Here is a 14,350-nt window from a genome sequence, read left to right on the forward strand (position 1 = left end):
CTGGAGAGTTCACTAACAGGGCTGGCAGCCAGCCGTCATAGGGGGCACTAGGGCTGGGCCTCCAAGGCCCGCAGAGGGCCGGGCTCTGGCTCTGTTTTTACTGGAAAGGGAGCATTCCTTTCCTTTGTTGAGGAATTAACCACTTCCATATCGTGGGGTTCTGTGAGGAAAATTCTTTCCCAGGCTAGGACTGTACGTTTGGCATTTTAATGACTTCTTTATCCGTTCAGGGACTAATGTAAAATTTATCATGGCTTTCCCACCGAGGAGTTTGTAAAGATTTAGAAGGGGGCTTAACCGGTTGTGACTTTTCCTTATGACCTAGTAAAGATGCTCTCTTTGTCTGAACTGGTGCTTCATGGTGGAAAGAGCTGTGTTGTTTCTATCCTTTGTACTCATCTGGCAGACATGTTTTTAACTCTGAATCCCCAGACTTTCTCATAAGAGACAGGCTGCTCAGAAAGAGGGTAGAGCAGTATATAGGCAAGCCTGCCAAGCAGCCTGCCCAGCGTTCTGTGGGCTTCGCACTCTGTGGGTACCCAAATCCTGCAGTAATCTGAAGGCCTTGTTCAGGCAGCAGTGGTGGTGACCAGCCCTGTCTCTGACCTCAGTCCCGACACAAAGATTCACAGGAGAGTGGCACAGACCTGCTTTCTGCTGAGGAGGGTAGACAGACAGACAGACACACCATTCATTTCAAAACCCAAGTATAAGTTGTTTTAGGAGTAATCCCTAAGGATAGCAGACATGGGAGCAGCTTCTCAGAGATACTGGATAAGAAACTTAGAGACAGAATGGATCCAAAGAGCTCTGACCACAGGGATGGTGATCTTGACCCAGTATGCACAGGGTCCATCTCTGAAATGACTGTCAACACATAAGCCTGACAAGAAAGAGGTTTAAGCCCTGTATCAAAATAATAAAATAAAAATAATAATACCTAAGGTTTTGAAGAGGAAAATTCATGCTTTTAGAAGGTCATCCTGACAGCATTTTTCTGACGGATGGGACAGAACAGAGAGCTGGGAGTATCCAGGGCGACCACTAGGATCCCTGCAGAAACTCAAGTGAAGTCACCAGCGTAGGTTTGCAGGGGAAGAAAGTCATTAGCCACCCTGGAGTCCTCTTGACAACTTCTGGAGGAAGAGGGAGATTTATTTAAGTTGGGTGACTTGCTGGTGATAGCATCACCCAGAGAGCAACACCGGAAAAAAAAACTCAAGCAGGGACATTATGAGTCATGTCCCAGCTTCCCTGGTGGGATGAGAAATCGGAAGCATGGGGTCATTGGCTGCTGGGTCTTTGGGAATGCCAGCATGTGGGTGAGGTGAGAGAATCCATATGGGGTTACAGAAGAACAGGAGATGGAACCTGGGGATATCCTGAGGAGGGAAAGCCAGTCACGGGACTCTTACATGGGAGCTGATGAACCCTGTCCCCAAAGGGTTGACCTACCAGGATATAAGCCATGCAGGGCCAATAATAGTGGGAGGATTGTATTCTTGTCTTCCAAAGACAAGTTGTGTGTGTGTCTCCATGGGACTCATGGATGTGATACAGAAGACCCGAAGACTGACAGTTTTGAGTCAGGGATTGGGGCAGGAGCGAGCATAGTAAGGAGAGAGAAAGAAATTAGGGGTTGAAGGATTAGCACAAACAGGTATAGGGAGGCCAGAGCTGGGGTTGGAGTAAAGGGCAGATGGCCAGAAGGGTACATCGAGGACATGCTAAGAATCTGCTGTGATTTTTCCTGAGTTCTAGATATCCACCCAAAAGATTTATTTTCCATCTTCAAAAATTGCAGCGTGTTCAGTTTAATTTATAGAAAACTAATAAAATCTACATAAATATTCCTTAGGGATAAATGGGACGAAACCTTGGAATAGGAAGGGAGCCAAGTCCTTGGATAGTTGAGGAGAAGCGGTCCAGGGTCAGTGCCTGGCAGCCTTTCGGTGTCTGTCTTTGGCACCGCTCCCTTCCTGATCCAAGGGATGCAGGAGAGCCTGCATGCTTTATAGTGAAGATGCAAAAATCTGGAGAACTTCATCTCACTTTATTGTCTGTTTCACGATTATTCCCTAAGAGGCCTTTACGCAGTTTTTATTACTTTGTTCTAAGTTTAAAGATGAGTGCAGAGGGAGCTAGGATGTCTTAGCTACAGAGAGATTTGGAAGTGCATGAGAAATCACATTGGAGTGACAGTGAGCTCATCAGAAAACCCCCAGCATAGGGAACAAGAGAAAGAGCGCGTGCATCTGATGGCTCCAAAGGGGAGTGACAGAACCTACCCTCAGCCCAGTTCACGATGCCTTTAACCCTGCTGTAGAATTTCAGGCAGAAGGTGGCATTCCTAGGCAAGTCCCCAGCCCTGCAAGGCCCGGTGGTTTTGCTTGCTGACCTGTCCCTCTTTCTCTGTCCCTCTCAGCTCTCTGGTGGCTGTGAGCTGACGGTAGTGATCCATGACTTCACGGCTTGCAACAGCAACGAGCTAACCATTCGGCGTGGTCAGACGGTGGAGGTTCTGGAGCGGCCGCATGACAAGCCTGACTGGTGCCTGGTACGCACCACTGACAGGTCCCCCGCAGCAGAAGGCCTTGTGCCCTGTGGCTCACTGTGCATTGCCCACTCCCGAAGTAGCATGGAGATGGAGGGAATCTTCAACCACAAAGGTAAGCAGCAGGGAGGCCTGAGGGGCTGCCAGTGAAGCTGTGTCTGCCCAGCAGGTGGGCACACAGGACCTCCTGGCAGTATGTCTTCAAGGCTGCCTTTATCACTGTCTGCAGTGGCAATGGGATTCCAGGCTAAAGTGGAGAAAGGCAGGACGCCAGCTTCCAGAGGGCAGCTGTGGGGGCGGGAGTGGGGTGCTAGCTCTGCAGGGGCCAGCACCACTCATAAGTGGAGAAGAAAGAGCAGGCACCATTTTCTTCCAGTTTGCTTGAAGTAGGCAGGGGAAGCAACAGATAAGGGAGGTGGGGCTGAACCCAGCCTCCTTTGACTCGTATTCACGTGGCCTTTCTGTGCTGTCATCCGATTCCTGGAGACCAAATTTGGGCTGAGAGTTATTTAGCCACTAGGTTTTATAGCTGTGTAAATGAAGAGTCTAGGGCTCTCCCAAGCTCTGCAGTGCATACCTGGGGAGAATGGAGCTGACTGCTCTTATGTGGGTGTCAACCTTCCTGTGAAGACCAGGAAAGTCTTTACCCAAATGCCCACCACGGAGGCTGCAGGCCGCTGAGCACGTGAGGGTGGCTTGTTCCGATGGAAATTTGCTGCAGTTGGGAAAGCACGCTAGCCAGAGTTTTATGGAAAAGATTACTTACGTGTTGAAATGGCATATTCCGTAGAGGTGGTAAACAAACTGTGTTGTTTAAATTAACGTTTCTTTTCATATTCTCCAATATGGCTCCTAGAAAGTTCAGTTGACAGACCACAGTTCATGCTATGTGCCTGTTGAGTGGACCTAGCTTACTCGTTCATCTTGGTGAGAAGTTTCTGGAGACTTCTTTCTCTGGAGGAAGCACAGTTTGGCAGCTCATCTAAGGATGCAGAGGGCAGCCCAGCCTCTGTCAGACTGTTGGACAGTACTGGAAAATGGGTAGTTCTTCTGGCTTTGGGAAACATAGCTGGTTTTATCTTTCTGAGGGAACATCGCTCCACGCCGCCACATTCAGTTTCTTTTCCACTAATTATAGAATATTCTAGCAGCTTTCTCCGCTTGCCCTCCATGCTCATCCTGACAGTTTGGGTGCTATCCGCTAGCTGCCGTGGCTTAATTCCTTTAAGCTGAGTGAAGCTGCCCAGGATGCTCCAGTGAGCCCAGCTCATTCATTACAGCCAAGCTCTGGGTCCGCAGGGTCCCCTGTGAACTCACTGTCCCTAGTGAGAAACAGGATGAATGAGACCAAGGAAAGCCAAGTATCGTTTTTCCTCTCAGGGGACTCCGCATGTTGAGAGCAGCGTAAGCCTTTCTGTGACCTGGAGTTGGATTCCGGGTGAAGTCCCAGCACCAAACGCCACTCTTCTGAGCTCACAGCTGCCTCAGTTTACCTGATCCATTTGAGTTTGGATTAGAAACCAAGTTTCTCTGTCCCCCTCAGGAGCCCTGGTGAACTTGAACATGCCACATTGAGCTCTTGTACTTAGACAGTGTTGGCGTGTGCCTCTCCTGCCGTGTGCTCTTTACTTCCCGGTGTGCACAATTGCCGCTTAGCTGAGGAGAGAACGCCTCCGTCCTCAGCACACTTGATTTTGTCCTCAAAACTTACAGGGAATTCTGTGTTTTGCTTTTGTTTAAGTGGCCATTTTGTTTTTCTGTCTGAATGCATTTTTTGCTGTCGAGATTCTGAAACGTCATCCCTTCCTCACAGGCCTCCAGCGCCCATCCTCACAGCTGTGAGCACAGTGGGTGGTGAAGGGCTCAGGTCTTCAGCTTTCTTTTATTCCTGATCTGCTTTAATTATCTCATGAGGAAACTGAAGGCTGTCTGCTCCCTCAGTACCAAGACTTGGGCAGCAACAGAGCAGTATATCAGGGAAGAAAACTCACCTTCAGGTTCAAAAGGCCTCTGACAGAATCTTGTGGAAGACAGGCCCAGGAAGTGTAGCCTTAACCAGCCTCCATCTAGCAGACTAGAGACCATTGTCAGAAAGTCCAGGCAACAAAGGAGTAGGAAAGGAAGTGAGAATGTAACCCAGAAAGGAGACATACTCTTCAGAGACCTCTGCCATCTTGGGAAGCACAAGGCCTTGATTTGCCTCTGACCCGCCCATAGCCCATTCTCTTACCTGCATGCCACTGTGGTGAAGTATTGGTGTGTGCTGGGCTGTTCCACCATGTTCCTCGTCTCACTGTGAGAACTCTGGGTTTGGAGGATGCCGCAGTGAGAGAGGTGAGCCAGGAGCCAGGGCTCTCACAAGACTCGATCCCATCATTCTTTGGCGGGATCAGACCCCTTGGGCAATGTCAGCTAAGTAAGCTGGCTGCATGCTCCGCCCCACACAACTCCTGAGCTCGAAGACATTACGCATCTCTTTTTCTGCTTAACCCCTAAGGATAGCTTTTTAGCGGTGTGAGTCTTAGCACTATGCCCTTCCAGACAAGAGGAAGAAGCTCATTGCTTTTTCTAGTCCTGGTCTTGGCAGCTTTTTATTTCATAACTCCCTGTCCAAACAGCTTAAATCTCCATATAGTTTATGAGCACAAATCTGTGGCCATTGAGGTTAACTGTCCAGTTGCTTGCAAAGAATAAGCTGCCTACAGGTTCCCCGTGAGCCTCCCATAGCATCTAGGGAGGTCTCCACGCTCACTGTGAGTGGAGCCAGGGCACGCTTGGTGGCCCTGAGGCTTGGCTAGCCCTGGAACTGTGCTGGACAGGAAGAATGCCGGGGATTCATGAGAGCCAGGTGTTCTATCTCAAGATATATGTGATTTTAGGAGGATAAAGTTGCAGCTTGCTTGAAATCAACTTAAAAAGAAACTGAGTCACACAGTTTACATTTCAAGATGTTTTTGAGTCTGAAACTAGACCTTGGTGTGTCTGTTGCTCCATGGGGAGAGCTTTCCCGTGTGTGCGGGAAGATTATTTTGGAAAATTGTGTTTCTCCTCTCCTGCAGACAGACAGATTGCCTGGGGTGTTGACATTCCCAGGGACTGGCTGCCATCCTTCCTTCTCCTTAGCATCTTAGTCACCAGCTCAGCAGACAGTGCAGGGACGAAAATAGAGTGTGGCTTCAGCAGATCCACACTTGGCCAGTCTTATCTGTCTGTGGTCTGTGCCGGCTGCTGCGACTTCAGAAGCTGGAGCTGCCCTTGGTGCAGAAGGCCCTGCCTCTGCTTCCAGCATGCACAAGGTATCTCACACTGAGAACCACCAGTGGTCTTATTCCCTTGGGAACGGGCTTTGCCTGGCCGGAAGTAGGTGTCAGGCAATCTCTGCCGAGTAATCTTTCCTTCCCAGTGTCTCAACTTGTGAGGCTTCTATTTATCTGCCCACAGGAGTAAGTAGGACTATCAAGCATGTCTGTATTTCATGTGAGACCATTTCAGAATGTCCCCTTTGCCTTGTGGTAGCTGCACCTGGACTGTTCTCATACTTGTTTATTTTATGTGGCATTAGGATTGAATCCTGGTGAGAGCTACTGGCTATACCCCAGTCCACTGTTTTCCTTTTTATTTTGAGACGGGGACAAGTCCTTTCTTTCTCTGTCTCCCATCCCTTGGTCTCTTAAGCCACTCAGCTTTACTCTGTAACCCAGGCAGACCATTCTCCTAACTCAGCCTACTGACTACCAAGTATTTTTTCATAACCAAGAAGGTTCTAGTGCATTCCACCACTGTGGGAGGGTCACTCAGTGGCTGCAGTACCCCAGGGTGAGGTTCGACAAACTGAGGGCGTTCAGGAAAACATGGCATTGCCTATGTCCTTCAGTTTGGCAAGGCGTTGTCACTGACATCGTGTAGGGTGCATATCTGCAGGACAGAGGAAGTATGTTACCAGTGCTACTCTTCCTGATGTATCCTGATAAAATATAAGCCTGTGTTAATACTCTTGTAAAGTTCTTCCGTGGTGCTCGCCAGCTCTCACTGCCTCTGGAAGAAAGCCTAGACAGCCCAGGTCCCAGAATGCCACACTTACCCCCATAGCCCCTGCCACACAACATGATGTGTTAGGGTAGGCTGAGTTTTGGAAGGTCCCTCTCAGCCTCCACACGTGTTTCACCAAAAGTAGGGCTTTGGGTAAAGCCCTCTTAGGACTGAGTGGCCCTGTTGTTCTAGCTTTGGGGAGTGCACAAAATGCCTCCTTCTGCCAGGAGCCCTGGCTTCTGACCACCTCTCTGCTGATTTTGTGTCCATAGGCTTGGCCTTACCATTCTTGGCAGCTCTGCCATCATCCGTTTATGTTTCTTAGAAAGGTTTTCTGAATAGAGCCAATTCAAATCTTACATCTTCTCCTATGCCAACCCATAATGAGATGACAGGTGGACTTTCTGCTGTGCTTTGATGTGTCTAGGACAAAACAAAACACCTCCTTAGAAAAATCAGCCACATCTCTTACAGTGTTTATAATTATAGCATTTTTTTTTTCTCCTTTGGGTAAGGAAAGTAAGAAACACAAAGGAGAGAAACAAAAGCCCTTGTCTCATGACTGAGGCTCTCAACTAGCAGCTGTAACTCAGTATCTACCCATTACCACAGCAAATCATATCAAAAGCATCTGTCTGTGGCTTTTGGCTCAACCACAGAACCTGTGGAGACATGGGCAGGTCCATTGGCACAGGATCCTCACCTAAATGCGGTGATATGTGTCTGTCATCGGTATCAGGCAGCCTTTTCGTGAATCCAGATTGAGAGTAAGAACATCTCCTTTTATTTGAATGTGCCTGAAACAGTTTTTCCTCTGGGCCTGACCAGGACCAGATTCTCTCCCCTTCAGGTTTTCTTGTCCACCTGTTTCCGTGGATGAGCTCGCTTCTTTGTTGTTCGCTGTACCACCATCCTTTTCAAATCTAAACTACCCAAGTGCCCTCCTAGTAACTAGTAACACAGTCACATGGCTACAGCTGTCTCCATCACAGGCTGTGTGATCTGTTGTACAGGACATGTAATATTGACCTTACCTGGAGTCATTTTTGAGTTTACATTTCTGTACATAAAATGCCTTCACAGGCCTGTGCTCTTGCCAGCATCCATCCATGATCCCCTTCATCTTACAGACCTGATTCACTGTACCCTTCCCACAACCCCAACCACTTTCCTTTCAGATCCTGAAAACCTCCTGTTACTTCTATCCTCTGGGGACTGGCTTACTTTATTTAGTATAATGTCTTCGGGGTTTCCCCTCTTCCATCATGTTCCCGAAAGTCCTTACTTAGAGCTGCTCTGCTCTGCATGTGTGTATCACTTTGACAGGCACTTGCCATCCACAAGGACATGTAGGTACCTGCTTGAGTCCCTGCTGTGGAGATTGTGGGTGCGCAACAAGAAGCAGCGTTGCTGGCCCACCTGCTGCTGAGCAGTGTCTTTCCCCAGGCATGTGTTGAAATCTAGTCCCCAGTGGATTAGTCTGAACAGGTGGGGACCAGGGCAGGGTTCTTGTGAGCAGAACGAGTGTCTTTGTGAAGCAACCCTAGGGAGCCCTTCTGCCCTTCCACCAAATGAGAACACAGGCTTCATCTCTGAGGAACAGACCCTCACTGCGTCTGCCAGCACCTTGATCATGGACTTGTGCTGTCTTTAATAAGTACCCCCATTTTAAGATACTTTGTTACAGCCACAGGTATGAATAAAGAGATATGTTAATCCCACCGTTAACTCTCTGAGGATGTCATCCCTATCTTTTTGGTTTTGTGTCAACAATATATTTCAAATTCATTTCTTTTCTCCATCTCAGCCCCTGGTACTCCAGCCTTGCTTCTTGCACCTTATACACAAACCCCATGGCCCAGCTCTTGTTGAACCTTCAGTAGCTTTCTCTTGACCATAGAATAAAATCTTGTTTTTTCTGGTCTCCTAACATGTTCCAAACTAAATGTGTTCACCCACAGACCCTGTCCCCTTGGTGCAGTGTGTCAGGTAACAAACGAGAGCCTTCACCTGCTTGCTCAACCCAAACACTGCCTGTCTCATCTCGCCAAACAAAAAATATTTCAGAAAAGCCTAAAGGAGAAAACCATTCACCCAGTGATTGTGGTGGAGGGTGGTTCAGCGAAATAGATTTGATCTAGTCCTTAAGAGTTTCACCACCTTGGGGCAACCTGGAGAGAACAACTCCAGTCTGAAAGCTCTGATGGTGACCAGAGCCAGAGAGACTAATAGAGGAACTCACTGGGAGATCTTTAAACAGATTTTAGTGAGTGACAGCTGTGGGTGTCGAGCTAAGCTTATAAACATTGTAGCAGACAGAACTACAAATAAACAGTGGAGTGACAGAGAGCAGAAAAGCTAGCTGTGCATCCAGTGCTGAAAGGGGCCATAAACAAAGAAGATGGACTCATTGTAAGGTGAGCCACGGAGGGGCGTCACCCTGAGACCCTGCTCCTTGGATCCACCATCTGGGGTACACACTCAGCAGGATGGTGGCAGACAAGTAATTTTCTTTGTAACCTGCTTGTCAAGCTCTGTTCTTTCTTTTTTAACTTTAACATTTTCTCTTTAATAGGCTTATTTACTAGGGCCATCACTCACAGCTCAAAGATCCGTATGCCATTATGCCAAGGGCTACTCCTGGAATGACATGTAATGTCTTGAGGTAGCTGGTCGAGGCCTGATGCTGGGCCTGTAAGCTCCATAACATCATGACCACATGTATAACCACTATGCCAATATGGATGAGGGTGTGTTTCCACTAAGGTGCAAATTACAGTGTGTCTGAGGGCCATTCCTCCCTCCAGAGCTGCTCTCCCGAAATCAGCCCTGACCACAGCCTCCCTGATGTCTGTACAGGTGAGGTCATGGCTGTGCCTGAGGTCTTGTGGATTTAGGATGAGGCCAGGTTTCCCCTTCACTCTCATGCCCTGCCCCCAACCCCATGTTGTAGAGATGAGCCCAAAGGACAAGACCTTCCCTGAGGTCAACAGATGGGGGATGGGAACTTCATGAGGTCACCAGGTGTGCCTCCACTTGGAAGCCACACCCAGGCTATCTATACTTCCAGCTGAACCTGGAACAGAGGGCATGCCAAAGGGTTTTTCCCTACGAGAACAAGCAGGAGCCAAGACTTCTGAACCACATTTAAACCATATTCGTAGTCCTCAGGACAGCCTCAGCCCTGTGTTCACAGCATAGATGGCAGAGGAACACCTGCCTCCCCCAAGGCCTTGCCCTCTGCTTCCCCTTCCCCTCCTCCCACGATATTAGATTTTAGATGTGCATGTCCAGCACCAAGGACCTCAGTAGCACATGGCCCGTCCAGGCTGCACCATGGACACCGAGCTCAGAGTCCTTTCTGGAGCCTGCTCTGACCTAAGGATGACATAGGGCACAGACCCAGCTCCACACTTCTCCATCCTGGCCCTCGGGCATTCCCCACAGGCACCTCCATGAGTCCCTCTTATTCACTCGCCCAGAAGGCGACCCGTAAGCTTCCTGTCTCAGATGAGACTGAAGTAACTCATGAGTTTTAAATGACCTAAAATGGTTCCAGAAAGTTCAGGGTATCAGTTTTTAGTGACATTAACAAATGATTCCACTGTGTTTATGCATTTGCGTCATACCACACGGTAACCGCCAGCAGAGAACACCCCAGGTTCACTAATGCATAGGCATTTCAAACCCATACCTGCCCACATATTCTTAAAAATACATATAATGGGGGATCTGTGTGCAACTTTTTAATTCACTTGGAAAGAACCGTTCTATTCTGTTTGAACAGCTGCTAATGCAAATCCCTGTGGGAAGAAAAACTGAAGAACATGGAGTCGCACCAAGAATTAAAAACATTGTCCCTGAGCAGTGCATATCCAAGGCTGAGCGTGCAGTCCCAGACCTGTGATTAAGGAGTGCTTTCTGCGGAGCGTATAATTACAGAGCCACCCAAGCGGCTATTATTCTGCAGAGTGCTTCATATGGGGAGCATTTTCCCATTCCAACTATACATTTAAGTTCTTCTCGAAACAGGAACAGTACATTAGCAGGCGTTGGCAGTATCCATATTAGGTCATCACAGAATTATAGATATTGCCAAGGCACAAACAGTGAGGAGCCATCCTCCCACACCTGCTTTAAAGGCCATGGCCTGCCAGGCGCAGGGCACAGTATGGCTCACCTGTAATCCCAGCACTCAGGGGATAGGAGGATTATGAGTTCAAGGCCAGCCTGGTGTACTTAACAATACCCTGTCTTTATTTAAAAAAAAAAAAAAAAAAAAAACTCCATGGTGCCAGCTGGTGGGAAGTTGTGTCAGGGAATGTGACATAGACCAACAGGGCCATGCAGGTGCCAGGCCTTTGGACCTACTCCCACCTCTCTATTTCTGGAAGACAAACTTTAAAAATCCCTCATTTCTGACATTGCATAGACATCAGAGCGTCATTAACTTGTCAGATGAGGGAGTTCTTCCTTAAATGTGTGTATCCTGGCACTTAAAATCTCTCAAAAATCAGAGGATGTTTAAGAGCTTTCCACCCTTCGAGATACTTTTTCTTCAGGTTTCGTCAGGAGTACAGCAGGAGTGAACCCATCATCTGTTTCCTTGTGCTCATCCTTGATTCCTGGTATAGCGTACCTGGTCCCAGCTCTGAGGGTGCTTGATAGACAGGTACTTGATACTCAGACTCTGGGGCTGGGCCTAGCACAGAGACTGTGTGTCCTTGTGTTCAAGGAGGGGTTCTCTGACTGTTGTCCTAGAGGAACCCCCATATAACCAGAATTGCGATAGCTTTGGCTGGAGATGCACACTTCTAAGCTGCAGCACAGAGAAGGAATGGTGCAGCTGAAACCATCCAATTATTTCTGAACTATTAAAAAAAAACTACATCTGAGAACAAAATCATAGTATCTGTTCCTAGTAAATTCAAAGTTCTGCATTCATGGAAAAGGACAGGAGCAAGCGAGCACAGGTAACTCAGGATAAAGGCTGTCAGAGCTGGCTCATACAGTAGAGCAGACTCACACTGTCAGTGGGGGAAGCGAGCCTGTTTGGAAAGCCCTTCAAATAATAAACACCCTCTGGCCTTGTCCCATGCTTCATTTGGAAGTTTTGGGAAAATCGTGACCTTGGGTAGTCAACAATGTGGAATGATCACGCTTCCTGGAGTGTTTCAGAATCTGTTGATCAGCCCACACTGGCCAACTCAGCATACGACATGACCCGTCAGCCCACAGTGTGATGGTTACACTCAGAAAAGACCCAGGAGCCTCCTACGCAGGTCCTCTGGAGTCCATGCAGAATCCAGGAGGAGCAGAGGGCAAAGGTCAGTGCTTTGAACCCAGCCAGCCAGACCTCTTATGTTCCCTCCAAAATCCATCAGTAGAAACAGAACTTGTGTATGGGGGGCGAGAGGGAGGGGTAACACTGTCCTCTCAAAATTCACTGTGAAGCGTTAGACATGAGAAAGTGAGTCCCACGGAAGGCTGTGAGACCCTGATGGAGACAGGAGATGGCTGGGACCACAGGAGACCCGTCTGACAGGTTCCTTGTGTGTGAAACATGGTTTGAGTCACAAGCTTCATCTCTTAGGAGGAGTCATAACTCTGTAGAGTTTGGGGGAGGAGAGCCAAGACGCTGATTTTCTCCATGCTTTGAGAATAGGCTCGATGTCTACATTGTAAACTACTGGCCTTTATTCTGTATGGGAGACTCCTAATTTATACTTCTTCCATTAACTCTGTAATAAAGATGGAAACATTTTGGAGAGATTAATATAAATGAATTAATATAAATTAATGTTAAATTAATATAAATATTTCCATACCAATGCCTGGTTAACAGGAAAAATCTACCAAAAGCCTACCTGATGACAAACTCATGATTTAATCTATATGAATGATTTTAAGGAATTATGCCCCCCACCAGGTGGGTAAAATACAATTATGAGAATTTAATTCAAATCTTATGGATTTGTGGAAATTGTATTTAAGCAAATGTCACTTATGGCAAGCTTTACTGAAATTTTCACTTGCCTGATTGACTTAGTACTTGCTCACATATTTTGCTTCTCTCCAAAATTTTGCTTTTCCCTTTGGCCCATCAGCTCTATTTCTACTGATAAATATGTGTTCCCATGGATCCAGTGATCCACATGCTGGGTTAGCCATGCTTGCAAGGACACTGCGGGCCACAGTCTTTGGTAAACTTGGCTCTGTGTGCACTTGGAGCATTACACACTCATGAAAAAGATATAATACAGGAGGAAGTCTCTGTATTATAGCAACCTAGAGTCAAGCTACAGAGGAGTCAGGGCTGGGGGATAGATACAAATTTATATTTGCTGAAAAAGCACTGGGGGGGGGTATGTTAAAAGGAAGAAAAGAGGCATATCTATATGTGGCAAATGGTGCTATAGAAATAACCTGAGTTTATACTTTGTTGTGTTTTATTTCTGAAATGTTCAATATCTAAAAAAGAGCTAAGTCTTAAAATGTTCTTTTGTTCTGTCTAGAAAACTATGTGAAAGGTTTTTCTGAGACTAGGTAGATGCCTGAGCCTCCATCAGATTTGCTCTAAAAGGAGCAGACCGTGTCTGTTACGGAGCATGTATGTGTCAGGAGAAGAACGTGTCCATCCACCACGCTGACAGCACAGAGTCCTGGGCCAGTGGCCCTGACTGGGAGTCTCTCCCTAGAAAGCTAGTCCTGCAGGAGGCCAGAGTCTAGACTGATTCCCTCCTGTGCTTCAGGCCTCCCCATCACTGCCTGTGTACACCCTGCCGTGTCCGTGTCTAAACGTTCAGGTTAGGATACTGTCAGACTAGAGGGGGGCCATCTGACATACAGGCCTTGTTCTGACCATCTTGGAGACTGTGCCTCATTCCGACATATACAGCATTTATAACTTGAGCATAAGAATTCGGAGACACATTTCACCTGTGACAGGTGGGCTGTTGGAGCCTTAGAAAATTAACAGCAAAAACAGAGGACAAACTGGGGATTTAAAGTGGCAGGCATTGCATGGCTTTTTCTATATTCCATCTCAAGAATAATCTCTGTAGAGGGTGGGGGAGAGAGGGATTGGAGGGACGGGATGGAAGCACAGAGAAATTAACTGTCATAAACAAGCTTGGTGCATGACATAAAATGGATTTTTAGGAGCAGGAGACATCTCCTTTAAGCTTTAATGAAGGAGGTAGCTGAAGCCTTCAGAGGTAATCAGTTGCCCAAAGCTGGTGTGTAAGGTCCACTCTACCCAAGACTGCCGCCCCCCACGAGACTTGGCACTCCTAAAAGCCGGGGCCCTTCCACACCTTCCACAATGGTCTGTTATTTGAATATGACATAGCCGTTCTAAAAGCCAGACACTACCTAAAGAAGCCCCTCCCAGCTAATGTTTCTCTTCTCTCTGTGCTGCTTCTTCCCTGTCCTGCCCTAGTCAGTCAGAATCTGTACAGGCCACTCATGAGTGTGCAAAGATTGCTTTCCTTACAGGTCTTCAGTCTTCGTGCAGGAGCTAGATGGCCATCCTAAGACCTGACCACGTGGTCTCCTTCCTTGACAGAGTTAGAGGATTCCATTTCAGGTCCTGCCCCTGTGAATATGTGACGTACACTTTGAATTCTGAAATGTCACAGAATGGAGGTATCAGCAGCACCCATTGGCTGCTCAGGACTAGCTACATTGCCCTGCATTTGGAGAGGGGCAGGAGTGAACATTCCCCCCCCCCTTTTTTTTAAGAGAGTCTATCTGTCATCTTGCAGT

At 47.6% G+C, this 14,350-nt stretch overlaps 1 protein-coding gene across 3 annotated transcripts in view; it reads left to right on the forward strand.

Annotated features, from left to right (window-relative positions):
• Positions 1–14,350, forward strand: part of Trio (trio Rho guanine nucleotide exchange factor) — a 290,348-nt gene that overhangs the window by 215,430 nt on the left and 60,568 nt on the right. For all 3 annotated transcript variants that reach the window (XR_005284582.1, XM_038321453.1, XM_038321454.1), the window contains exon 34: positions 2,426–2,669. Coding sequence is in view for 2 of the 3 variants with exons in the window: in XM_038321453.1 (XP_038177381.1) it covers positions 2,426–2,669 (244 nt within the window). In the remaining variant the exon portion in view is untranslated. The remainder of the gene's footprint in view (positions 1–2,425; positions 2,670–14,350) is intronic.

This window comes from Arvicola amphibius, chromosome 3, assembly GCF_903992535.2.
Source record: "Arvicola amphibius chromosome 3, mArvAmp1.2, whole genome shotgun sequence".
In the NCBI taxonomy this organism is placed as follows: domain Eukaryota; kingdom Metazoa; phylum Chordata; class Mammalia; order Rodentia; family Cricetidae; genus Arvicola; species Arvicola amphibius.